We start from the raw sequence: 27,374 nt of genomic DNA, 5'->3' as shown, positions 1-27,374 counted from the left end.
GACTTACTAGACCAAGGGTCACAGAAAAAGACTCCCTTGTTTGCAGATGAGTGAGCGATAATGCCATGCATATCTACACTTGTCCTAAGCTCTGGTGGATCATATTTGCCACATTCTCTGAGTAACTAACAAACCGTGTGTCGGAGGTGACCCTTATCATAGTCTGTTTCACCTTCCACAACCTAGCATTACAAAGGGGTGATGCTTTGCCAGAAGGAGAAATGGACGAGGATGACAGTGCCTCGAAGAGCAGGGGGGCTAAGATTCTGAAGAGGGTGGTGAGGGTTAGGTTACGTGGGATGATGCTTTTGAGGAAGCATGACATAGAAGATGTGCCCATGACACTTTAATTGCTACGAGATTCCGGGAGGAGTATAGCAAAAGCTACAGGAGATGGCCACATTCCTTTGTCCCTTAATGCCATGCCATTGCATTGAAAGGGAAGTCGCATGGAGAACAAGCTCAGCATTCAGACTTGCATCTTCTAGCCTCATGATACCCGAGGTCAAGATCTCTAAAATGTATGTGCTCGCTCTGGGGAGTGAAAGTTGATACAACAGTGAGAGTGCAGCAGCAACTTACTTGATGCAGTCATCACCACATTGATGAGAAACTACAGCAGGCAGTGAGATGAGAACATGGTTGGGGATATCATCCTCTTGAACAACCCTTGTTCTTTGGCACTACCACTGAGGAGTCACAATTGCTGCTGTTCCCTCATAGCTGCTGAGCTATCCTCACATAATGGGGTGTCGTGAGGAAAAAGGTTTCAAAGTGTATGAAAAACAGACTTGATATCACATGAATATTAATCTAACAAAGGGAGAATACCACTGCCTGGGAGGATGGCTGAACCCTGAAGTAAGAAGATTCATGTGTATATAATCGCAATACATTCAGATGAACAAGCCATTCATATAAACATTGGATGTATTAACACAAGTGGGATCTTCTTACAATGATTGCACACATGTGACCCAAACGTGTATCAATATTTCTTAAGTTTCCTAACCCTATCACTACACCTGGGACCAGCCCTAACATCTGCAGCAGAGGTGGAGGCAGCTGCTGACTGTTATGCCCTGATGCCTGTGATGACCTTGGCAGATATCCTCTTGTGGATTGAGGCCTGGAGGGCGCCAGCCTGGTAATGGTGTTCAGCTCAGAGGAAGATGCACCCTTCTCTTCACTCTGGAGGATTTAAGTAACATCCCAGTAGCAGCTATAAATCAGCAAATGGAAGGGAGGAACTCTGGAAAGTTACAATCACCAGAGAAGTGGCACAGGGTAAATTGTTGGAGCTGCGGGCTCTCAAATCCCCGGGTCTTGGTGGATTCATCCTCGGGTCTTAAAAGAAGCGGCCAGTGAAATATTTGATGCATTGGTTTTAATTTTCTGAAACTCTCTTGTTTTGGGGTAGGTCCCATTAGATTGGAAGGTAACAAATGTAATTCTATTATTCAAAAAGGGAGAGAGCCAGAAAGCAGGAAACTACAAACCAGTTAGCTTAACATCTGTCATAGGGAAAATGTTAGAAGTTATTATTAAAGAAGTTACAATAGGGCACTTGGATAAGTTCAAGCTAATGAGGCAGAGTTAACATGGTTTCGTGAAAGGAAATAAATCATGTTTAACCAACTTATTAGAGTTCTCTGATGAAGTAACATGTGCTGTGGATAAGGGGGTCACTGTTTAAAAATTTTTTAAATTATTTTAATTCAATAATTTAAAATTGTAAAAGGAATTGCCCACTTAAAATGGAGATGAGATTAACTTTCTCTTAGCTAGTTGTGTGTCTTTGGATCGCTCTTCCTGAAAAGGTGGTGGAAGCAGAGTTTTTGAATATTTTTAAGACTGAGGTGGATAGATTCTGAAGTTTATTTATCACCATCACAAATAGGCTTACATTAACACTGCAATGAAGTTACTGTGAAAATCCCCCAGTCACTGCACTCCGGTGCCTGTTCGGGTACACTGAAGGGGAATTTAGCATGGCACGTCTTTGGGACTGTGGGAGGAAACCGGAGCACCCAGAGGAAACCCACGCAGACATGGGGAGAATGTGCAAACTCCACACAGACAGTGACCCAAGCCAGGAATCAAACCCGGGTCCTTGACCCTGTGAGGCAGCAGTGCTAACCACTGTGCCACCAAGCCACCCATTCTTGGTTAGCAAGGGGGTGATGGGTTATTGGAGGTAGGCGGGATGCAGATTTGAGATTATTATCAGATCAGCCATGATCTTATTAAATGGCAGAGAAGGTTCGAATGGCCTACTGCTGCTCCTTGTTTTCATGTTCATACAGTTTCCGGCCTGACTATCTGGAGTGGTTGGGGTCACAGGCAGAGCGGATTTGGAGCAGCTGGAAACTGTTGGAATTTCCTAAGTGGAGGGTGTCCTGCTGAGGCCATCGTGTTGTGTTTTTTTTTCCATGATAATCGGCCTTATTGAATGTCTGCACGAAATGCAGAAGCTGTACGTACACGAGGGAGAAGATATATGGGAAGAGTTGGAGTGGAAGCAAGTACGTGTGGAATATTAACACTGGCATAGACCTGTTCCAAGCAAGTGTCTTTCCTCTGCACTGTAAAGTCAATAGCAGGAATTCTCTGGCTGTTCACGACTGCGGAATTCTCTGGGCCCGCCAGCAGTGCACACACTACCATGGGTTTCCCGACAGCGTCGGGTGGCTTCAATGGAAATTCCCATTGACAGCAGCTGGATCCAAGGATCCCGTTGCCAGCGAACAGCACGCCGAGAAAAATGCAGAGAATCTTCCCCATAGTTTGATGTAAGAATGAAAAAAAAGTAAACCGTAAGGGTTGGTAAAATGTTTTCAGTTTGATATCCTTACACTATTTGAAACTCTGATTGTTCTTTTTCTCCTTAATTTTTAAACATTGTCTTTTTTTAATGAAAGAATAATTATCTCTCTTTCTGACAAAACTCAGCAAAGGGTCTATTCGAGTAGTTCTTGGAGCTCATTCTCTCTCACGGAATGAGAAGAGTCAACGAAAGCTTCCGGTGAAGGAGCAATATCCCCACCCAGGTTTCAACAGAAAAACTCCGGAAAATGACATCATGCTGCTCGAAGTATGAACTTCATTTCTTTCATTTGGGTTTGTTTGTGGTGTTTAAAATTATTAATTTAGAAAGACATCAATGTTGAATTTCACAGAAACGTTTTACATCTTCAGTCTCTTTGAGGAGAGGGTTTTGGCAGATATTGAGTGAGGTCTGGCAACACTTTCATTAGTTAAGTTACTGTCAAAGATTGAGACTCAAACATTCAGAAAATTACAGTTCCTGCGATGCAATTCTTCACATGTGCGTGATGATATTGGGTATCAGCAAGCTGCCTGATCCCGAGCAGGTATCACAATTGAGCCTGACCTTGTCTTGACCCTGGTCCTTTTGGTTTTCAGCAATAGTCATTTGACAAGGATTAAGTGCCATTTTCTTTCACGAACCTTTTCTTGTCAAGCCTGCAAACCAACTCTGATTGAGTGAGGAGTGTTGGAGAACATACAGAAGCAACACCAGCCACACACCCAAAATGAGGTGCAACCTGGTCAGGCTACGACACAGGGTTACATGTATTCTAAACTGTGGAAGAAGCACACAACAGACAGAACTAATCAGCATGCACTTCACTTCACGTGCCCTTGCTTTATGTGCATATCACTTCAGTCATACTGATGAGAAAAGAACTCTGTGGATGGAAATCAATGCTTGCCCACCACTGCCTTACACACTTCTCTAACTGAAGTCTCAATAAGATTTGATATCAGCTCCTTAACACTGCATGGTCTTTATTTTCTGTATCTCTTATGATAATATCTAGAATTCCATTATTTATGTTTACCTCTTGATCATGTGATCAAATTCTTTCCATGCTACACAGCACCACACCTGCTTCTATTTAATTATAATTGCTACAAGTATTTTTTAAGCCAAAGTGTGCTACTTAAACGCTAAAGACATTGAATTTTATCAGCCACGTTTTACCCAATTCCCACATTCCTTGCATTGGCTTCTCAAAAAGAATTAGAAAATGATATCTACTCCAAACCGTCCAATGGGAGATGTTAAATTTTTTACACATGGATATCTACATGTTGTTGAAGAGAGTAAATAGATCACACACACACAGGTCAGGAAAATCCCAGATTCACGTTAATTACTGCCAGCTTGGACAACGGTTACTTTCCTACAAATGGTTTCAATCACCCTCGGACTGCAAATTAATAACCAACTGGGAATCCTGCTCCAGATTGTCCGCTGATTGCTGCTGTGTGGATGTTGGGTGTGAATTGGGTTGGGCTGAGTTGTGAACCTCCAGATAACAACAATAACCAACACGGCCCATAAATGATAAACAACATCTGGAGAGCCAGAGCAGAGAGTAGTCAGTGCCCATGGAGCCATTGACTGATCCAAGTTCAAGTCAGAGTATTCAGTCCTAGAGGGAGGTGTTTGCGAGGCAGGTTTCTCACAAGGAGAAGATTATAGACCTATTCTGGAATAAATCAATACAATGAGATTTTCACCTTTTGAAGAGCAAAAATATTAAGTTTCTCTTATTGTCCCATAGCTGGCCAGTGAAGCAAAGATCAACAAGAATGTGAAACTGCTCAAACTACCTAAAGGCAAGGTTGCAGATCTGAAACGTGGAACACGCTGTACAGTGGCAGGATGGGGAACAACAACTATAGGTTCCACATCTCCATCTGACACACTTCAAGAAGTGAAGCTATCTATAATAGATCGTAAAACATGCAACAGTAAGGATTATTAGAATCATAACCCAGTAGTAACGCAGGACATGATCTGTGCTGGTGACAGCAAAGGCAGAGAAGACACATGCAAGGTGAGTATACTGTGTTAGTTTATTATTTGATTACTAATTTAAACACTTTACAAGCATTCAAGATTAATGTGACAAACAAGGACAGAAGTCGACTCTTAATTCTCTTAACAATCTTCTTCTATTTAACACTTTAGGTACCAAACTGAAACTTAAAACAGTTGCAACACTTTAACATTAACTCTTCACCAAAGATTAACTCTTTGCTGAACATTAGCTCTTTAACTCTAATTCTTCAACTGAAAATAGATACTACCCGGTTTAGAATGGAATGGCCAGGTCTGCTCCCGATGTAGAATCTATCCTCGTGTCTTCTCTAAAGGTGCTCTTCAGGGCATTTCTTGTGACGGTTGATCTCTAGAGTTATCGCTGGAGACAAGGGACTGCACATCTTTTTTATCTAAAAATTGTTTCAACTTTCTAGAAGGTTCTCTAACACCCAGGCAATGTTGTAACCAGGAACCAATCACATTGCTCAAACAGCCAATGGAATTACTTGTAAATGACTCCATAATACTTGGTTCAGATAACATGAGGCTCACATCATATATGGGTTAACCCATAAATTTTGGTGCCATAGAGTCTAGCTCCAGCTAAACAACTCCCTTCATTTTGGTCAACACAGGAAGCTTCAGACCACATTTCCCAGACCAGGTCACTATTCACAGTAACTCTGCAGCTTGCAACAGTTTCTAATTGCATCTTGACCAAAAATCCCAGCATGCTTAACTCTCAATTACACAATTTTTTTTTAAAGCTAATATTGCCGTTATTATAGTTAAAATCATTGCCATAGTTATCCTTTCCCCATCCACTAGCTGGTATCAGTGAAATAATCACAACGTTTTCGATTTTCTGTAAAAACATATGGGTTCTGGAAGGAATCCTGCTCTCCTAAGGTGCTTTGGGTTGTTTGTGACTACAAGCTCACTTCATCAAAGTTGACCCTGAACTGCCCTTGAAGTGCTCTTGGAAGTCACACAATTTTATCATTAAAATGCTTCAAGTAGGCAGCCCACCATCATCATCTTCTCAGGGAAAACAGGCACAAGCAACAAGGAGCTACTGGCTTCTGACTGGCCGACATCTCTTGACGGGTGGGATTTGTGCTCCCGGGGTCCTTGACCCTGGAGTAGATCAACCACGACCCAATTAACTCCCTGACTGGTACTTAATGAAGTGGAAGAAAAAGTGAAAATATTCATCCAATTTCTGTTAAAATAGCATCTCAATTAAATACATGACACATAAAAGATAAATGCCTTCACTGCAAGAAACTCACAGACACCTGTTATATCATAGAATTATAAACACAAAAGGACACCAGTTGACCTGTTATGTCTTTGTAAAAGTAATCATGGTCAGTCCCACATCTTAGCTTTCTCCGGTAATCCTTAACTTCCTCATCACCTGTCCAACTCAATTTTAAAATTATTTATGTCATCTGCTCTGACCAACTTTCCAGGTAAAGTGTTCCAGTTCCTGATAACTTTGTGAGTGAAAGAAATTCTCCCCATCTCTCATTGAATCATAGAATCCAAACAGAAGGAGGCCATTCGGCCCATCGAGTCTGCACCGACAACAATCCCACTCAGGCCATAAACATGCCACCCCATGTATTCCCCCTGACAGTAAGGAACAATCCCACCCACACCTGTTCCCCATAACCCCAAGTATTTATTCCACTAATCCCCCTAACCTACACATCTTGGGACACTAAGGGGCAATTTAGCATGGCAAATCCACCTAACCCGCACATCTTTGGACTGTGGGAGGAAACCAGAAACCCGCACAGACACGGGGAGAACGTGCAAACTCCACACAATTGAACCCAGGTCCCTGGCGCTGTGAGGCAGCAGTGCGAACCACTGTCCCACCATGCCACCCTCTCCTCTCGATCTATCACTAAAATTTTGAATCTGTGACCTCTAGTTATTGACCTACTGTCGATGGTAGCCATGATGTGGAGATGCCGGCGTTGGACTGGGGTAAGCACAGTAAGAAGTCTCACAACACCAGGTTAAAGTCCAGCAGGTGTATTTGGCAGCACAAGCTTTCGGAGCACTGCCTCTTCATCAGGTGAGCGGGAGTTGTGTTCACAAACAGGGCATATATAGACACAAACTCCGTTTACAAGATAATGGTTGGAATGCGAGTCTTTACAGGTCTTTACAGTCTTTACCTGTAACGACCCGCATTCCAACCATTATCTTGTAAACTGAGTCTGTGTCTATATATGCCCTGTTTGTGAACACAACTCCCACTCACCTGATGAAGGGGCAGTGCTCCGGAAGCTTGTGCTGCCAAATAAACCTGTTGGACTCTAACCTGGTGTTGTGAGACTTCTTATTGACCTACTGACCAGAAGGAACAGCCTTTCTCTGTATACCCCTCATCACCTTGAAAACCCTCATTAGGTCACTTCTTAACCTTTTCTCTTCCAAGGAGAACAATCCTAACTGTGGTAACCTTTCCTCATAACTGAAACCCTAATCCTAATAATTCCTCCTTTATAACCTTCTTGGGTTTTCACATCTTCCCTGAAGTGTGGTGCCATAATAGTCCAGCTGAGACTTTACCAGTGTTTTATGATCTTTACTAATGATTATTTACTTTTATATTCCAGGCCTCCCTATATATATCAATTAACTCATATGCTTTTTAAATGAAATAAAAGTGGAAATTACTGGAAATAATCAACACTCTGGCAGGCTCTGTGGAGAGAGAAACAGAGTTAGCAGGTGGAATTTTGCTGTTTTTTGGCAAAGTGTCAACTCAGGCGGGGAAAGCAGAGTGTCGGCTGCACTGCCAGATTTTCCTGCTTTTATTGCACTTTGTCAAAAATAAATAGGGGGCAGGTCCCAAAGCCCACCCCATCAGCGACTTAGACGCTTGTAAATAGGAACACCCTATGGACACAGAACCACTCTGCCCCCCCACTCCTCCCTCTCGCCCGATAGACACGGAACCCCTCCCCCACCACAGAACTACCCCTGCCTCCGACCACGGAACTCCATCTGCCCCTCCCCCAACCTGGAACCCCTGCCACCTCCCCAATGGAACAGCCCCAGCATTACCCCTGGCAGTGCCAGGAGAAAGTGCCAAGTGACAGTGTTGGTCAGTGCCTCCAGTGGATCGTGTCACCAGGTGTACATTGTGGGGGCCTGTGCCCTCACTCCAACATGAATGCACAGTCCAACATAAACGCCTGGTATACATATGCAAACAGATGTAACAGATCCCAGGGAGCTGGGAAAAGTCCCCTAAGCTGTTCCCGTCCCCTGAAAACAGGGGCTGAACATCTCTCACAATGTTTCAAATCCTCATGACTCTACTCTTGAAACATTAGCTCTGTTTTCCTCTCCCCACAGATGTGGCCGGACATGCTGAGTTTTCTGGCATTTTCTACATTTGTTTCAGGTTTCCAGCATCCGCAGTATTTTGCTTTTTAAATGACTTTAACAACTTGTCCTGCCACAGTTAAGGGTTTGTGTATTTGGACACAAAAGTAATTTCAAAACGATAAGAACATCGGAAATAGCAGCAGGAGTAGGCCATCCAGCCCATTATTCAAACAGATCATGGCTGATCATCTACCTCAGCACCATTTTCCCACTTCTCCATATCTCTCAATGTCATTCGTATCCAGAAATCTATTGATTTCAGTCTTGAATATTCTTAATGATTGAACTTCCACAGCTGACTTGAGTAGAGAATTCCAAAATTCATCATCCTCTGAATGAGGGAATTGCTGCTCATCTCAGTCCTAAAGGGGCTGCCCCTTATTCTGAGACTCTGTCCCTTAGTTCTAAACACCCCAGCCAGAAACATCCTATCTACATCGACCCTTTTGAACCCTGTAAGAACTTTTTAAGTTTCAATGAGCAAGCCTTCCATTCTATGAAGCTCTCGGGAATACAGACCCAGTTTCTTCAGTCGCTCCTCATGGAATAATCCCACCATTCCAGGAATCAGTCTGGTGAATCTCCATTGTACTCCCTCGATGGAAAGTATGTTCTTCCTTAGATAAGGAAACAAAACTGTACACAATACTTCAGGTGTGGTCTTACAAGGCTCTATACAATTTCAGCAAGACATCTTTACTTCTGTACTCAAATCCCCTGGAAATGAAGGCCAACATACCATTTGTCTTATTAATTGTTTCCTGCACCTGCATGCTATTCATAGTAAGTATACTCTTTCCACATTTGTCGTCTCAAAGTGCATCATTTCACACCCTTCTGCATTGAATTCCGTCTGCCATTCTTCTATCTATTTCACTACTCTCTCTCCATCCTCCTGAAGTCTACAACTAACCTGATCAATATCGACTATGTTGCTAAGTTCTGAATCTTCTGCAAATTATATAATGTGATTCACTATGAAACAGAGTCTGGGTCACCAATAAAACTTGTTGACTGAACACTATTTTCTTTTTGTAGATAATTTATACTTTAAACTATGGAAATAAACAGTTTCTTTTTGCTTATCATATATCAAACTCTCCATGGAATGTCAATTCTTATGACAAAGAGTTCACAGTTGTTCCCAGCTTCCAATGGGGTGCTTCCTTTTTACTTCCAAGCTGGGTAACGTCTGATTACAGAACTGACTTTCACCGTAAGGATTACTCTGTAGAACTCTTTCTTCTGGCTTCAAGCCAGGGAAATCTTCCAGTCTCCTTTAAATTCTTACAAACTCAGGCCGGAAATCTCCCGTCCTGCCCAGTGCGGGAATTGTAGCGAGTGGAACAGAAAATTCAGTGGACAAACATCCATTGACTTTGGGCAGGAGTTTCTAGTCTTTGGTATGCATGGTGGAGAATCCCGCCATCAGTCTTCAATTTGAGCATAAGCTCCCATCCAAGTTGTGTGTGCTAAACAATAGAGTCAGCATTTTTTAGCCTTTCATGTGACACGGGTGTTGCTCGCAAGATTTGAATTTGTTGCCCATCCCTAATTGCACCTGAAGAGCTGGCGATAATCCACTTTCTTGAATAACTGCAGTCCATTTTGTAGCAGCTTAGTATAACTGAGCGGTTTGCTCACCCATTTCGGAGGGCAGCTCAGAGTCAACCACATTACTGTGGGTCTCGAGTTGCACATAGCCCAGAACAGGTAAGGATGGCAGATTTCCTTCCCTGCACTAGGTGGGTTTTTACAATAATTGACTATATTTCACACCACTGGGTTTATATCCTAGATTTTATTAATTTAATTCCACTTGCTGCTACGGTGTGACTTGAACCCGTGTCCCCAGGGTATTAGGATGGGCCTTTGGATTACTAGTCCAGCAACATTATCACTACACCAGTCTCCCCTCACAATTTAAACCATACAATTGTAACAATTAAACTACATTTTTAAAGGGAGGAATGATCTATTGGGTGGTAAGGGCAGATTATAGCAACAAAGTCAAGAGTGGGTTGGTTAACCACTAGATAATATGTTTGATAGCAAGACATGATGGGATATGATATTTCTTGGACCAACGAGGTTAACTGCAAAGTATATTCCAGGCACGTACATATTGATATTCTTGTAATCCTTAATATGTACATCAATACTGAGTACTGTTCAATTTGACATGAATGTATTACAAATTGAACAGGTTCAAATATAGCCAATTCCAGTTGATATCACCCTTCTCGCTTTTTCATTTTTCTTTTCCAGGGTGATTCGGGTGGTCCTTTAATTTGCAAAGGTGTGTACAAAGGGATTGTGTCATACGGCCGTGGATGCGCTGATCCCAAGAAGCCTGGGATTTACACTCTCATATCAAAGAAATACCTGGACTGGATTCAGAAAATGATTGGCGTGCAAGCTTACAACATGACGACTGAGGATTATTTTGAGTTTTGAGTCTTTCAGTCACTCCGTTTTACTTCATAACTTGTTGAATTGCTTTGCTCAGAGAAAAGCCAGCATGTTTTTATCCAAAGCTCTCGTACATTGTACTGCATTAATTACAAAGTGGAATAAAAACCTGAAATGTGAAATTCTCCATGTGTGAAATGAGTCACACTGAATCCTCCAACGGCGTTATAAAAAACAAAGAACAAAGAAAATTACAGCACAGGAACAGGCCCTTCGGCCCTCCAAGCCTGCACTGACCATGCTGCCCGACTTAATTAAAACCCCCTACCCTTCTGGGGACCATATCGCTCTATTCCCATCCTATTCATGTACTTGTCAAGATGCCCCTTAAAAGTTACTACCATATCCGCTTCCACTACCTCCCGCGGCAACGAGGCACCCACTACTCTGTGTGTAAAAAATCTCCCTCGTACATCTCCTTTAAACCTTGCCCCTCGCACCTTAAAGCTATGCCCCCTACTCTTCCACCCTGGGAAAAAGCTTCTATCCACTCTGTCCATGCCTCTCATAGTCTTGTAGACTTCTTTCAGGTCTCCCCTCAATCTCCGTCACTTCAGCGAGAACAAACCAAGCTTCTCCAACCTCTCCTCATAGCTAATGCCTTCCATACCAGGCAACATCCTGGTACATCTTCTCTGTACCCTCTCCTAAGCCTCCACATCCTTCTGGTAGTGTGGCGACCAGAATTGAACACTATATTCCAAGTGCGGCCTAACTAAGGTTCTATAAAGCTGCAACATGACTTGTCAATTTTTAAACTCAATATCCCGGCCAATGAAGGCAAGCACGCCGTATGCCTTCTTGACTGCCTTCTCCACCTGCATTGCCACTTTCAGTGACCTGTGCACCTGTACACCCAGATCCTTCTGCCTATCAATACTCTTAAGAGTTCTGCCATTTACTGTATATTTCCTATCTGTATTAGACCTTCCAAAATGCATTACCTCACATTTGTCCAGATTAAACTCCATCTGCCATCTCTCCGCCCAAGTCTCTCACTGAGCTATATCTTGCTGTATCCTCTGATGGTCCTCATCGCTATCCGCAAATCCACCAACCTTTGTGTTGTCCGCAAACTTACTAATCAATCCAGTTACATTTTCCGCCAAATCATTTATATATATTACAAACAACAAAAGTCCCAGCACTGATCCCTAAGGGACACCACTTGTCACAGCCCTCCATTCAGAAATGCACCCTTCCACTGCTACCCTCTGTCTTCTTTGACTGAGCCAGTTTTGTACCCACCTTGCCAGCTCACCTCTGATCCATGCGACTTCACCTTCTGCACCAGTCTGCCATGAGGGACCTTGTCAAAGGCCTTACTGAAGTCCATGTAGACAACATCCACTGCTCTACCCTCATCAATCATCTTCATCACTTCCTCGAAAAACTCGATCAAGTTCCCCTTCACAAAACCATGTTGCCTCTCACTAATACATCCACTTATTTCCAAGTGGGAATAAATCCTGTCTTGAAGAATCCTCTCCAATAATTTCCCTACCACTGACGTAAGGCTGACCGGCCTGTAATTACCTGGATTATTCTTGCTACCCTCCTTAAACAAAGGAACAACATTGGCTATTCTCCAATCCTCTGGAACCCCCACAACTTGACTCCTGGACTTGCACAATTTCACAAGCTGTACTGTCTGGAGACAATACACATCTCTTTAACCTGTGTTGAATGCTCCCTCCACCCACATTGTCTGTGCATTTAAGACCTGGCTGGCTGTAGAGATTTGCATTCTAATCAGTATTCTGTAATTTGATTTCTGTGTCTGTGCCCTGTTTGAGAACAGAGACCACTCCATCTGACGAAGGAGCATTGCTCCGAAAGCTTATGGTATTTGCTACCAAATAAACCTGTTGGACTTTAACCTGGTGTTGTGAGACTTCTTACTGTACCTCCCCTGTAGCCAGTAGTTATGTATAATGAAAGTGGGCTGAACTATTCTTGTGAGTAAGTGCAATTCTGAAGTGATATTTTAGTGAAAGGGCATATTTTCCCTGCCTCGGTGAACAAACATTAGTGTTTTTTTATCCATGGCGCAGTGGTTAGCACTGCTGTCTCACAGCGCCAGGGACCCGGGTTCGATTCCCGGCTTGGGTCACTGTCTGTGTGGAGTTTGCATGTTCCCCCCATGTCTGCGTGTGTTTCCTCCGAGTGCTCTGGTTTCCTCTCACAGTCTGAAAGATGTGCTGGTTAGGTGCATTGACCCAAACAGGTGCCGGAGTGTGGCGACTTTGGGAATTTCACAGTAAATTCATTGCAGTGTTAATGTAAGCCTTACTTGTGACTAAAAAATAAAAACTTTAAACTTTTTCTTTCATGGGATGAGGATATCACTGGCAAGGCAACCATTTGTTGCCCATCCCAAATGGCTCTTAAATGGATGGCTTGCTGGGCCATTGCTCGGGGGTCTGGAGTCACATATAGGTCAGACCAGGTAAGGATGGCTGATTTCCTGCAGTAAAGGACATTAAGGGAACCAGATAAGTTTTAACAGCAATTGACAATGGTTTCATGGTGACTGTTATGGGCACTAGCTTTACAATTCCTTGATTATTTGTTGAATTTAAATTCCACCAGCTGCTGTGGTGGGATTTGAACCATGTGATGCGCTATCAATAAGGCGAAAGACTACCGATATGCCAATATAAGTGTAGGCTTTTATTCACAACAGAATCAGGAGCAGATCCCAACAAATAACCGACCTGGACTGAACAAGGGGGAGGAGACAGCCACCTTTATACTAGGTGCTGAGGGGAGGACCCAAACTGGAAGGGGATGTGTCCAGGTATGACAAGCACACACAACGGTGGTCCATATAGGACAAAGGCACAACTGAGGTCCACCACACCATGTCCTCAGAGCATTAGCCTGGATCTGCGGATTACTAGTCCAGTGACATAACCGGTATGTCACCATTTCCCCCTCTCTTTCCCCATCCAAACCATTAAAGTATCATGTAAACCACCGAACCTTTGAATTGAAACTGTCTCTTGTAACACAGACAGTAATTACCATTCTTGGGTGTTAACAGTTTTTCAATAAACGTGCAGGGCATCTGAAATGTCGAGGCCCTCAATGGTGTGAGATATTGTGGCAGCTCCCAGCTTCAACAGAGGTGTAACATCTTACCGATACAATGCCATGTCAGCGCTGCCAATCCTCCCAGATTGCCCGGGAGTCTCCTGGGATACAGCAAGCAGCTCAGGATACAGTCTCCTGGGATATAGCAAGCAGCTCAGGTCCTTGTGCTTTCAATTTCCCATCACAGCTGTGAACCACTCACTCTGTGACCTCAGCAGCAGGTGGTGAGGATCGTCAAAGGTATGTTGGGTCAGGCAGGGGTGGGGAAGGTGGTCGGGGTTGGGGGGTATTCAGATGGCCTGGAGGGTTGGGGGAAATGGGTGATCAGAGGGTCTGGGGGTTAATTGGGTTCAAGGGGTGGGGGTTAGTCGTGGGTTGGGGTAACTGGAGGAAGTGGGATAGTCGAAGGTGGGGGCTTTAGTAACGAAATGGAGGCAGCAGTCAAGGGGTTAGAGGTTATTAAGGGGTGGAGGTACTTGGAGAGTTGGGGTAGTCGGGGGAGGGAGGGTGAGAGGTAGTTAGTAGAAGGGGAAATCATCAGGGGGGTCCAGTGAGGGATCAAGAGTCCTTCATTTCCATAGTTACCCAGGAGTTGGCAATGGTTTTAATCTTTTCCTGGGTAACCATTCTACTAAGAGAGCCAGAATCATCCAAAATCTCCGATTTCGATCAGAATATCGGATGGTTCCAGGTGAAGGGTAGTTGCCCATCAGAAGTTTCACTTACCAGACAATTCCCATACAGTTCTCACACGGGGACCTCTGGGGGTGTTCTCCAGTGCATCTTCCGAGGTACTTCTGGGATACAATGCTCTGGGTAATGGAAGATTTGGATTAAAACATCTTTTGGAGGTGCTTACAACTGAACACACTTAACCAGAGTTTTATTCGACTATAACATCGTTTTGATGTTATAGTGTTTGATGTTATAGATGTTGGATGGGGCGGCACAGTGGCTAGCACTGCTGTTTCACAGCGCCAGGGATCTGAGTTTGATTTCTGGTTTGGGTCACTGTCTATGTGGAGTTTGCACATTCTCCCCGTGTCTGCATGGGTTTCCTCCGAGTGATCCGATTTCCTCCTACATTCTGAAAGACGTGCATTGACTCGGATAGGCACCGGACTGTGCCGATGAGGGGAATTTCACAGTAACTTCATTGCAGTGTTAATTTAAGCCTTACTTGTGACTAATAACATTTTAAAAACGTTAAAACTTTAAAAGAGTTCCAGTCCTTGTGATAAAGGCAATATCAATTGGGCATTTTAATTATTTTCTTTATACTTGTCCACTAGTTTTTAGAGATTTCTGTACATAGCCCTAAATGGCTCTGTTCTTTCTCAGTTCCTGCTTTCTCACTACTTAGTGCCATAGAAAGAAAGATCAGAGTATTTTCTAAGTGGATGATCTCACTCTTTCCACACTAAACTTCAACTGCCGCAATAACCCTCCTGATCGAATCTATTAATGTCCTATTGAAATGTCCTTTCAACTCCCATCTACAATAATTGCCCTGCCACCTAACTTAGTGTCTACAACTTTCAACCAAATTTTGAACTTGCTGTTACCTCATCTAAGTCAATGTAAATACAGGGAATAACAAGACATCAAGACAGATTTCTAAGGGGCAGTATTAGTCATATTCTGTCAACTGGATTACATACACATATGGCAAAAGACAAGTAACATTCGTGTCATAGAGATGCCAGGAAATGACATTCTCCAACAAAAGAGAATCTAATCATCTCCCCTTGAAATTCAATGGTGTAGCCATCACTGAATCCCCCACTATCAACATCCTTGGAATTACCATTAACCAAAAATTCAACTGAACGAGCCATATAAACACTGTGGCTATAAAGAGCAGGTCAGAGGTTAGAAATCCTGCAGTGAGTAACTCAGCTCCTGACTCCCCAAAGCTTGTCCACAATCTACAAGGCACAAGTCAGGAATGTAATGGAATACTCTCCTCTTACCTGGATGAGTGCAGTTCCAAACAACACTCAAGAAGCTTGACACCATTCAGGACAAAGCAGCCCACTTGACTGGTATCCCTTTCACTAGCATTCACTCATTCCACCACCAATGCACATTAGCAACAGTGTGTACCATCTACAAGATGTACTGCAGGAACACACCAAGATTCCTTCGTCAGCACCTTCCAAACCCATGAATGCTATCATTTAGAAGACAAGAGGATATACATGGGAACACCACCCCCTGGAAGTTGCCCTCCAAGCCACTCATTACCTTGACTTAGAAGTATATCACCATTCCTTCACTGTCACTGAGTTAAAATCCTAGAACTCCCTCACTAACCACCTTCACCACAAGGACTGCAGCTATTCAAGAAGGCAACTCAATGTGACCTGGACAATTAGGACACTAAATGCTGGCTTAGCCAGCAGAACCCCCATTCCATGAATGAATAAAAGAAACATCATTGATGCCATGGAAACAGGCTGTCGATTCAATTGATTGGAGCAAGAAGACCTTACAATGGCTGTCTCTTCCTCATTAAAAGGACTTAATCTCCACCTCCTGAAGGCCAAATCTTGTCCAAAGCATTAATTCAAAAATGTTCCCAGGTCTGCGAGATATTACTGCCACCTTTCGCATCAGCTTCCCTGCTTCATGGTGCTACAGCAGGTGTCCCACTGGATTACAGAACTGTCCTCCTTCTCCTTCTCATCAGCAGCAACAGCTCCCTTCATGTGAAGGAGCCCAGCATGTAGAGTGAATGGACTCTAAAAGAAGGAAACTGGGTCAGGGTCGCAACAGGGTCAGGGTAGCGTGAGAAATTTGCACCACATCTTCATCCCCAATGAGAGGAAAGAAATCCAGTTCACTATATTCTGGCTATAAATAATAACATAGACGGTCCTATACAACTGTATGAATATCTCAGGATTTCAACTTTATTGCAGAATTTCAACTTTATTAAAGCGACCACAATTTTACTCCCTGATATTGTTCTCTATATTATGTTTGTTCCCATCTTTATGAAGGATGAATTGGTTTTTTTTGTCAAAGCAATCACAGATGATAATTCCAAATATTTGTTTTAAGCAGAATATTGCAGCATGAAAAGGTTTGTTTGTTTTCTTACTCCATCTTCATACGTGAAATGATTATAAAGTACAGGCACTATTCAAGCTGAAATGGAGAGTCATTTTGTTGTAAACATAGCAAGCATGATTTGCATATCATCGATCCTCTGTGCAGTCAAAACGGCTGTTTCTGAAAACTGTGTGGCTGGAATAATGAGGCTTTGCAGCTACAAAAAAATCATCTCCGATTCACTGTTTAACCACATTAAAGTTTGTTCAAATTTTAATGTTTAGACATTATGACTGAATGTTAGCAGTAACAACCTAAGCTTTAAGAAATGACACATTCAGTTCGAACTGAATATATATGAATCATATTTATCATTTATAACTAAAATTGAAACAATAATTTCTCTCTAGTGCTTGGTCCTCAGTGGAAGAATATTGAGGGTATACTGCTTCTGTGCTTGGGGAGATTGTTGTGTGGGAAATATGTAGAAAAGTTTTAACACAAGTAATGGAGAATTTAAAACCTCATTAAAAGTTAATAAGAGGATTGTTGTATCTCTTACCACACTTCTGGCAAGATTGACTCATGAAGTCCAGGGTGGTTGGTTTGCTGGCTTTTTTTATAACTGACACGTTTATCTACAGAAAGAATTGAAAACCATTTGCTACTGAACATTAAATGACAATTTAACCAAGTGATATTTTATCGCGGGAGAAATGTTGCAGACAACTCTGATGAGGTTTTCCAACCGAAAGGATGACTCATCTTTCTTTCAAATGCTAACAGACGTGCATTTTATTTACGGTACTTATCTGGTTAAACTTAAAGTTTCTTCTGTTTGTGCCTTCTCTTCAAGTGCTGAAAAATATTTTGGGATGACTGAATAACTTCTGTTTGCTGAACTGGCAAAAGATACATTTAATGGAGTTACTTGTGGAATATTTTTTCAACTGTGATTAAACCACTTTTTAGTCATACATTACATCCCAGCATCAACTTTTCTTAAATTACATTTCTGTGAAGCTGCCGGGGGTGTTTTATTAAAGGCGCTGCATTAGAGTTATTGTTACTTAATGTTAGAAATGCCGTTTAGTTGGTTCTTTAAACAAACAAACAATGCTTTAATATAGTCATTTATTCATAGCTGATACTAGTTGCAGTACAGAAATACATTTTGGCAGCCTTTGGTCTGAAGTTCACCTTTCCAGACATACTCCATATACTTTACAATTATTGACAATATAGACACTGGGAAAATTGATGATTCACTATCTGTAGTGCTTCACTCTCTCAACCATAAATGATATGTCAGGCTACGTCATATAGATCCAAACCGAGATGATTTCCTGTAAACCAAAGGTCTCCTGGCATTGCTTATTTCCAGGAATTGTGCCCCACCAAGTATGTTGTTGGTCAAAGCGTTGAAGCTGCTGTCTAATTAAAAATGAAACCAACAATGCAGAATTCACAGTGCAATCTGCACGATAGCGCAGTGGTTAGCACTAATGCCTCACGGCAGCAGGGACCCAGGTTCACTTCTGGCCTTGGGTGACTGTCTGTGTGGAGTTTGCACATTCTCCCCATGTATGCATGGGTCTCCAAGTACTCCAGTTTCCTCCCACAGTCCAGACATGTACCAGTTAGGTGGACTGCCATGCTAAATTGCCCCTTAGTGTCCCAAGATGTGTAGGTTAGAGGGATGGTAAATGTGTGGGGTTACAGGGATAAGATGGGGGAAAGGGCCTGAGTAAGGTACTCTGTCAGAGAGAGTTGGTGCAGACACGACGGACCAAATGGCCTCCTTCTGCACTGTTGGAATTCTATAATACTGGAATTTGTTTTATTTGTTCTTGGGATATGGGTGACATAAGCAAGACTGTATTTATTACCCATCCCATTGCCCTGAGGGCATTAAGGCAAATCTGACACAAAAACAAAAAATGTTGGGTCAGAGAACATCTGTGAAAAAAATCATGAAATTAATATTGAACATTTCAACAGAACTGGGAAAAACACATTTAAAAGGAACAGAACAAAGTGTTGGAAGAATTCAAGAGAGAAGTAGAATGGCCCGGCAAGTGCTGAAATGGAAAGTGAGAGATGGTTAAGATATTAACATGGAACAACAGAGAGCAGCATTACAAAATAAATTTAAAACACCTGAGACACACTGAGAGCTTGTGAATAACCGAGGCAGTGGAGAATAAATACAGGAAAAGATGGCAATTCCAGCAGCTCAGGAACTTAAGCACTCCAGGTAATAATTTTCCTGAGCCTAATTTTCCATTCAGAAAGTGGCTTCCCTGGGGTGATCAGCTTGATAAGATGGCAATGCATGACCTTGATGCCGCCAACCAGAATCACCTGATCTCTCCTGCTCATGGTGGCATGCTGGGAAAATCATGTGGTATCATCAGGAAGCGGATAGAATGTGGTACAATTGTTCCACATCACAGAACTGTTACATTGCTATGATTGTTCTTCAACAACACAGAGTGTAAAATACAGATCTTGCAATGCACAGGGAAATCTGCTTATCTTCCGAACACTTTCCAAGATTGGAAGTATATCCATTTTACAGAGCAGAGAAGCAGTGATAGTTCAATGTCGAGGTTCAATGCATTCAACAGCTTCAACTGAAGCAGTGTGAATGATTGTGAGGACAACACGAATGGATATCTCAGGGCAGGAGTTCAGTAGGTAGGTGATGGCCTGACTTGGATGGACACACCCACAGCTTGAGTGGTTCCTCAAGTTCCACTTGTCCTCTACCTGGGCAGTGCCGACTAAAGGCCCAATAGTGACCCCAGATTAATTTCTACACCATTGCCTCTGCAAATATCTTGCACTCTCTCCATCATAGCTTGTATAACCTCTACCTGGCAACACTTGCATGTCATAAAAGTAAAAGGAAATTCTTTCTATTTGCATTTTTTTATTATTTTTTGAATGAAAATATGGCCCATAAATTGGTGATTTTTGACAAGCTCCAAAACCTATAACATCTTATCACTTGTGAGTGAAAGAAACTACAGAAGAAAGATAGTTATGGGAGATGGCTACATGAATAGGCAGGGAATAGAGGTATATTGACCGTGTAGAGGCAAAAGGTCTTTTGTTTTGAAAGGCGTCATGTGTCGGCACAGGCTTGGTCGACTGAAGGGCTTGTAACCGTGCTGTACTGTTCTTTGCTCTTTGTATGGCAAAGTAAGATGGTGAGTGCCGCGCATTCTGCATGGTTTCCTTGTCCTTCCTGCAGTACTCCTCAGTGAAACATATCATAAAGTATTCTCAACTTTACTGAAAGCAAAATGTCACCATTGTTCCTGAGGAAACCTACCTTTCTCTTCATGGTGAAATAATGTTGATATCCTTCATTGCCTTCTTACTCAAAGTATTCTGGCTTCCAAATGTCGACTGCTCTGATAGATAAGCCTCATTTGATACACTTGCTGCAAAATCTGAATTGAGTTTGAACTCTGTGCAAACTTGTCTTTAGACTTCTTTAGCTACAGAATATTTTAGAGCATTTTCATATAATTCAAAATCCACATAGTGGCACTAAAAACAGACATTGCTGGAAGCTTTAACTACCAAACAAGTTTATTGAACAATAAAAGCAAGCAAATAAATAACATTAATCTGAGATATTAACGCATATCTGATAAATATTAATACATGATAGGTATTAGGTTATACCAGTTTCTCAACAGGAAAAAGTAATAGTTTTAAATCTCTATGTTGAATTAAGATTTTATAATTGTTCTATCTACACAGTTGTTCTTTATTTATAACCTTACGAGGTATGGGTGCTAAAATCCATAGTCACCTGGTCATAAACCCAGCAAGCTGGAAAGTTAGCAATTAGTCTACGGCTCAGCCATCATCGTTATTCAATGGGGTCTTTCTTGGAGCTGAGTCACGGCCCACCCAAAAATGAGGCCTATATTAGAAGAGGCAAGGCCCAAGGAGAAGAGTCTGAGACTGAGCCTATTGGCATCGTTACAAATTTGTATAAATCTGTAAAGGTATAGTTAGGGTTAAAGAATATTGTAACATAGGTCATCTTGTTTGAGAATTTTTTATTTCGTTCGTTAAAAGTTAATCGGCAGACTCCTGTTCAGTAGCTGCTCTCCACATTTCTAAACAAAAAATAAAAGTTAGAATCTATTAAGCCAGGTTCCACCCTGGGATGTGACCTGCCCAATAGTATCAGCTGGCATCAAAACAATTGTTATTACTGTTGTGTCGGTATCTGTTTAGTCATCCTGTAAATCCTGATGCAAAACCCAAATCTGATCCTAAATGAAATTGGACAGTATGTATGTCTACTTGATAACATAAATGTTATCAATTCCACTGACATATCACACAGGATCACAGGAAACAGGAGCAGGAATACATTACACAGCCATCAAGACTGCTCCAACACTCAAAATAATCCTGGCTGATCTTGGGCTTCAATTTCACTTTCCCACCCACTCCCCATATCTCCTGATTCTCGGAGACACCAAGGGCTGCATCTTACTGCCCTTTTGGACATGCTTATGGCGGGATCACATGTAACAATTACAGGTGGCTCGCCCCCTGTCTTCCAACCCACCCCTGAATCATTCCCCAGAATATGATGGGTGGTTGAGGCACCCTCTGGCTCGCCTGCCCTTAGTCTTTTTGAGGCCCTTAACTGCCTAATTAAGGGGCAGTTGAGCATCTAATTCTATCTCCATAACATGGTTGGTGGTGAAAGGCGGACGAGAGTAGGTAAGCCACTTTTTCATCAACTCTGGTGAGAAGCCAGGAAGAAAGAGGGGGTACCTCTTTTGGGGGTGCTCTGTGTGCATCCCATTCCCTCAAAAATGGTATTCTCCTTTGTGCCTTCCCCAACTGAGCTCCAAAACCTGACCCTTCCTCCATTCCCTCCTCCTCTCCCAGGGGGTCCTTAATTCCTCGCCACCCAAAAAAATCCCAACATAGCCCAGCTTCCCTGACCTTTATTGCCGGGGAGTCCCTTGTAGTTCCAGCAGAGGTCACTATTTGCTTCTGACGCTGATGAGTCTACACAGCTGCCAGCCAATCAGACCGGCCGCCAGCTCCCAAAGGTGAGATTCCTTGCCACTGAGGAGCAGAATTCCCATGCGGAGCTTATTAAGGCTGCCTGTAATGTGCTATCATTGTGGGGCAGCCTTATGTAAGTTGTTCACCAACAGCATTCCTAACTAGGGGATCAGCAATACTCCCCCACCCCGCCCCCCCCACCCCCCCAAAAAAATCCAGCCCCAAAAATCTGTCTACTCCAGCCTTAAATGATGGAGCACCCGCAAGCCTCTGAGGCAGAGACTTCCAAAGATTTACAACCACTTGAGTGAAGTGATTTCTCCTCATTTCCGTCCTAAATGATTGGTCCCTTTTCCTGAGGCTGTGACCCATATTTTAAATTCTATGCTCAACAGAAACAGTCTCTCAGCATTTAACCTCGCAAGCCCCTTCAAAATCTTGCATGTTTCAATGAGATCGCCTCTCATTCTTCTAAACTTCAGAGAATATAAGCCTCAGCCTCTCCTCAAAGGACAACCTCCTCATCCTTGGGGCGGCACGGTGGCGCAGTGGTTAGCACTGCTGCTTCACAGCTCCAGGGTCCCGGGTTCGATTCCCGGCTCGGGTCACTGTCTGTGTGGAGTTTGCACATTCTCCTCGTGTCTGCGTGGGTTTCCTCCGGGTGCTCCGGTTTCCTCCCACAGTCCAAAAATGTGTGGGTTAGGTTGATTGGCCAGGTTAAAAATTGCCCCTTAGAGTCCTGGGATGCGTAGGTTATAGGGATTAGCGGGTAAATATGTGGGGGTAGGGCCTGGGTGGGATTGTGGTCGGTGCAGACTCGATGGGCCGAATGGCCTCCTTCTGCACTGTAGGGATTCTATGATTCTATGATTCATCCAGTGGACCAATTTAATGAACTCTTGCTGTACCGAAGCATTTCCTTCACACAGTGGCCGCGATTCTCCCAAAAGCGTCGAGTTGGCGAGAAAACTATTCTAGATCCCAACTGTTTTGTCAGTTCAGCTTCTCATCCGAATCTCCGCACTCTGTGCACTGCAGAAGTCCCAATCGAGAATCTCATTAAAAACCTGGGAGATGGGGGGCGGCCGAGGGGCGGGGCGGGCGGGTGTCTATTCACGCCGGAGTTTGACAGTTCTGGAATTCTGCGCATGCGCAGTAGCCGCGATCTGTCAGACTCCCTGTTTGCTGGCCAACTGGGGACCCCTGCAGTGCTGCCCCTCCAGCACCGCCCCTCCCCCGCCATGGCCCGATCACGGCCCCCACAATTCCCAGGCCAGCTATGATCTCCCCGTCCCAGAGTGCCCCGATCTCCAGCCCACACCCTGCAGCAGTGGCAATCCCCCTATCCCGGCAGACCTCCCGCCCCCCCCCCCCACCCGCCCCCACTGACCCCACCTCTAGGAGGCAAAACACACCGAGCCCACCCCAATCGCTGCCCTCCCTCCATCCCAAACCAATCCTGTCTGCAGATTGGCAGCGGGTCCCCCACCCCCACCAATTGCCCCTAGGCCCCACCCACAATCGGCCCTTCCCCCCTGGCACTGCCCCATGCCTGGTGGACAGTGCCAAGGTGTCCCATGGACATGGGCACTTTGCCCCTTGGGCAGTGCCGAGGGCAAAGGCTGGTACTGCCAGTGTGTCCATGCGGAGGGGGCACCACCCCCCGCCGCCTGAACCCCTGGGGGGCCCCGATTGCCTCCCCCCCTTCATTCCGGCGGGATCTCCCACTAGTTCCCCGAATATGGGGAGCTAGACTAAACTCCCCCGGAATGAAGTACTCCTGGCAGGGTGGGAGATTCAATCGGGACTGGTAAGTTCCCGATAATTAGATTGAAACAACATTTAAAACATATTTTTTAAAATTCAAATTTCTTACCCGCCTTCCCGCCGGTTTCCAGCGTGGTCTGATCAGCGACTGCTTGCCGGCTCTAGGAGATGCGCATGCATTCCCGGCGCATGCGCAAATCCCGGAACATGGTCGGCGACGCACATCTCCCACTACGACCCACCAGAAAGGTTGTGGGTCGTGATGGGAGAATCGCGACAAGCATTTCTGGCGTGATCTCACCAAAACCCTATACAATTACAGTAAGACTTCTGTATTCCTGTACTCCAATCCCTTTGCAATAAAGGCTAACCATGCCAGCTGCCTTAAAGGCTTGTTGTATCTGTATGCTAACGTCCTGTGTTCCATGCACAACTAGACTCAAGTTTCTCTGAACATCTTTACAAGTTTCACAACTATTCTTTAAAAGAATCAAGAATGACAGATTTCACAAACAACATATTTTGGGACAGTAATGATTATTCTAGCATTTCAAAAGGTTTGGTTTTTTTTGAAATAAGTACCTTGTCTTTGACAATCAATATTGTGAATCCTCAAGATTGATAGTTTGCATTACAAAGTGCGTTTTACATCCAGCGTCTGCTCACTGGCAGTGAGACAGCTCCATAAACAAACTGTTCCATCAGCTGCTGCTGAAAACACAGTGTTGCCATCGGGACTTAATGCCAGATGCAGAACTCTCCCTCTGTGACCTGCAAAATGAGATTATGTAGAATGAAAAGCATTAAACATAGAAAATAGGTGCAGGAGTCGATCATTCGGCTCTCTGAGCCTGCACCATCATTCAGTACAATCATGGCTGATCATGCACTCAGTATCCCACTCCCACTTTCTCTCCATACCCCTTGATCTCTTTAGCCATAAGAGCCATGTCCAGCTCCCTCATCTCAGTTCTGAATGGCTTACCCTTTATTCTTAGACTGTGACTGACCCCTGGTTCTGGATTTCCCAACATCAGGAATATTCTTCCCGCATCTAGCCTGTCCAGTTCCATCAGGATTTTATATGTTTCTCAGAGATCCCCTCTCATTCTTCTAAATTCCAGTGAGTACAAGCCCAGTCAATCCAGTCTCTCTTCATATGTCAGTCCTGACATCCGGGAATCAGTCTGGTGAAACTTCGCTGGACTCCCTCAATAGTAAGAGTGTCCTTCCTCAGACTAGGAGACCAAAACTGCAGACAATACTCAAAGTGTGGCCTCATCAACTGCAGCAAGACATCCTCTCAAATACTCAAATCCTCTTTGTTATAAAGGCCAGCATGCCATTACCTATCCTCACCGCCTGCTGTACCTGCATGCCAACCTTCAGTGACTGTTCCACCATGACACCCAGGTCACGTTGCACTTCTCCTTTTCCTAAACTGCCACCATTCAGGTAATAATCTTCCTTCCTGTTTTTGCCACCAAAGTGGATAATCTCACATTTATCCACATTATATTGCATTTGCCAAGTATTTGCCCCTCGGTCAGTCTGTCCAAATCACCCTACCAGCCTCTTAGCATCCTCCTCACAGCACACACTGCCGCCCAGTTTAGTGTTGTCTGCAAATCTGGAGATGTTACATTCAATTCCTTCGTCCAAATCATGAATGTATATTGTGAATAGCTGGGGTCCCAGCACTGAACCCTGTGGTACCCACTAGTCACTGCCTGCCACTCTGAAAAGGACCTGTTTATTCCCACTCTCTGCTTCATACCTGCCAACCAGTTCTCTCTCCATCCACGTCAATACATCACACCCAATACCATGAGCTTTAATTTTGCTCACTAATCTCTTGTGTGGGACCTCGTCAAAAGCCTTTTGAAAGTCCAGATACACAACTTCCACTGGTTCACCATTGTCCACTCTACTGGTCACATCCTCAAAACATTCCACAAGATTTGTCAAGCACGATTTCCCTGAGCAAGTTTTATAAATTAGCTCAATTCAGAAGCTCAAACCACTTTTGCTGCAGGCATGATGTCTTTGCACCTACTTATGGACCTCTGTTGACTGACATCCAGATGCTAATTAAAATAGCATTTAATGGCTCCCGTATCTTTTCTCAGTTCTCACATAGGCCAAAGGAGCATATGGCATAAAGAAAATGCTGGAAATGCACAAAAATAGCCTGTGAACATTTAAGGATAATACTCTGCATCAGAAGTGAAACCAAGAAGATGGGGATCTTTTGGAGCACTTTGTCCCTAGTCAGATTTGTGGAGCCAGCAATTGTCCCAACTCTGCACTCCCAACCTGGGAGTGAACAATTCAGGCCTCGTCTCAAAGAAGAGAAGCAAAGGTGGGGGTATGGGAGATAACGGTGGAAAACAAATAATGAAAAGCAAAGGATTTTATGAGGCTCTTGGGGATGGGTCGGGAGGCTGGGAGATGATGAGGGTGGGAAGGAGATGAAATGCCTATCCACTTCCCCCTATTTTGCCAGTGGTGGGTGCAAGATCGGAAGTTCTTTAGCTGGACTTTGATTAAATATAAAACCTGCAAAACTTCATGGATATTAATATTGCAAACACTGCCAAACCTCTGCTGTACTGGAAGGGGTTAATCTTCAAAACATGTCGATACCGAAACCAAAACACTGGGACATTTCCATCTCAAAACAGTGACCATCAGTCAATCCAATTAAAGAAACTGAGGGGCCATCAGAGCTAACGACCCAGACAGCAGCCACTATACAAACATCAACAACAGCTGAGGGGAAATGGACTTTATCACATACATATCACCAGGGGTGCCAGAAACATCGCACCTGAAACATCATGATGGATGGTTTGTCTGGACTAAGGCAAGAGCCAAGCTAAATGAGATTAAATGGTGTTTAGCACTGACCATCTACACAGGATGTTCACACAATATGCTTTAAAATCTTTGATAATTTCTTTAATAAAAAGGGTAAGACAGTGGAGTCTTGCACTGCAGTCACAATGGAGAGTCAGAAATGGCTACCCTAATTCACAGCCTACAGCTCCTACCGGAAGGACCAACTGTGTGGGCAGTATATCTAATTCCTTCTTGAAATCACACAACATTCTGGCCTCCACTACTTTCTGTGGTAGTGAATTCCACACATTCACCATCCTCTGGATGAAGAAACTTCTCCTCACCTCAATCTTAAAAGGTTTACTCCTTATCATCGAACTATGATGCCTCATTCTGCACTCCCCCACCATTGGGAGCATTCTTTCTGAATCTACCCTGTCTAACCCTGTTAGAATTGTTGTGGGAAAAATCCACTAGTAGTCAGATCTCGAGATTCCAAAACACAGTTTATTTAACGGAGCTCCGTGGAGACAAGGCACAAGTCTGAAGCAAACCTTCTCTCCGCAAAATGTCGGGAACGGTCCATCTTTATACTTTTTACACAATAGATGGACCGGAGATTTGAACATTATCACATCGCTATAGGCAAATACAAACAGATACAGACATTTAACATAGTTCTTATGAATGGGTACATTTCCTGTGTCTGTGGCTATCAATGGTTGGTTTCGGCTCATTCAGGTGCTAATCGGTTTTCCTGCATTCATATTTTCCCGCACTTCCTATGACTAATCTACTCCCCTTTGTCTCGGGT

At 43.6% G+C, this 27,374-nt stretch overlaps 1 protein-coding gene and 1 pseudogene across 1 annotated transcript in view; one reads left to right on the top strand and one right to left on the bottom strand.

The window, feature by feature from the left end:
* Positions 1-2,465: 2,465 nt before the first annotated feature.
* Positions 2,466-10,729, top strand: LOC144510691 (granzyme K-like; annotated as a pseudogene).
* Positions 10,730-16,455: 5,726 nt separating this feature from the next.
* LOC144510639 (cell division cycle protein 20 homolog) overlaps positions 16,456-27,374 on the bottom strand; it is a 46,700-nt gene continuing 35,781 nt past the window's right edge. Inside the window, 2 exon segments of the mRNA XM_078240324.1 lie at positions 16,456-16,584; positions 24,369-24,490. Of these exon segments, the coding sequence (XP_078096450.1) occupies positions 16,456-16,584; positions 24,369-24,490 (251 nt within the window).

The sequence above is a fragment of the Mustelus asterias genome, chromosome 1, assembly GCF_964213995.1.
Source record: "Mustelus asterias chromosome 1, sMusAst1.hap1.1, whole genome shotgun sequence".
In the NCBI taxonomy this organism is placed as follows: Eukaryota; Metazoa; Chordata; class Chondrichthyes; order Carcharhiniformes; family Triakidae; genus Mustelus; species Mustelus asterias.
Note: the sequence above shows the minus strand (reverse complement) of the source record. Positions and strands in the feature narration are given on the sequence as shown.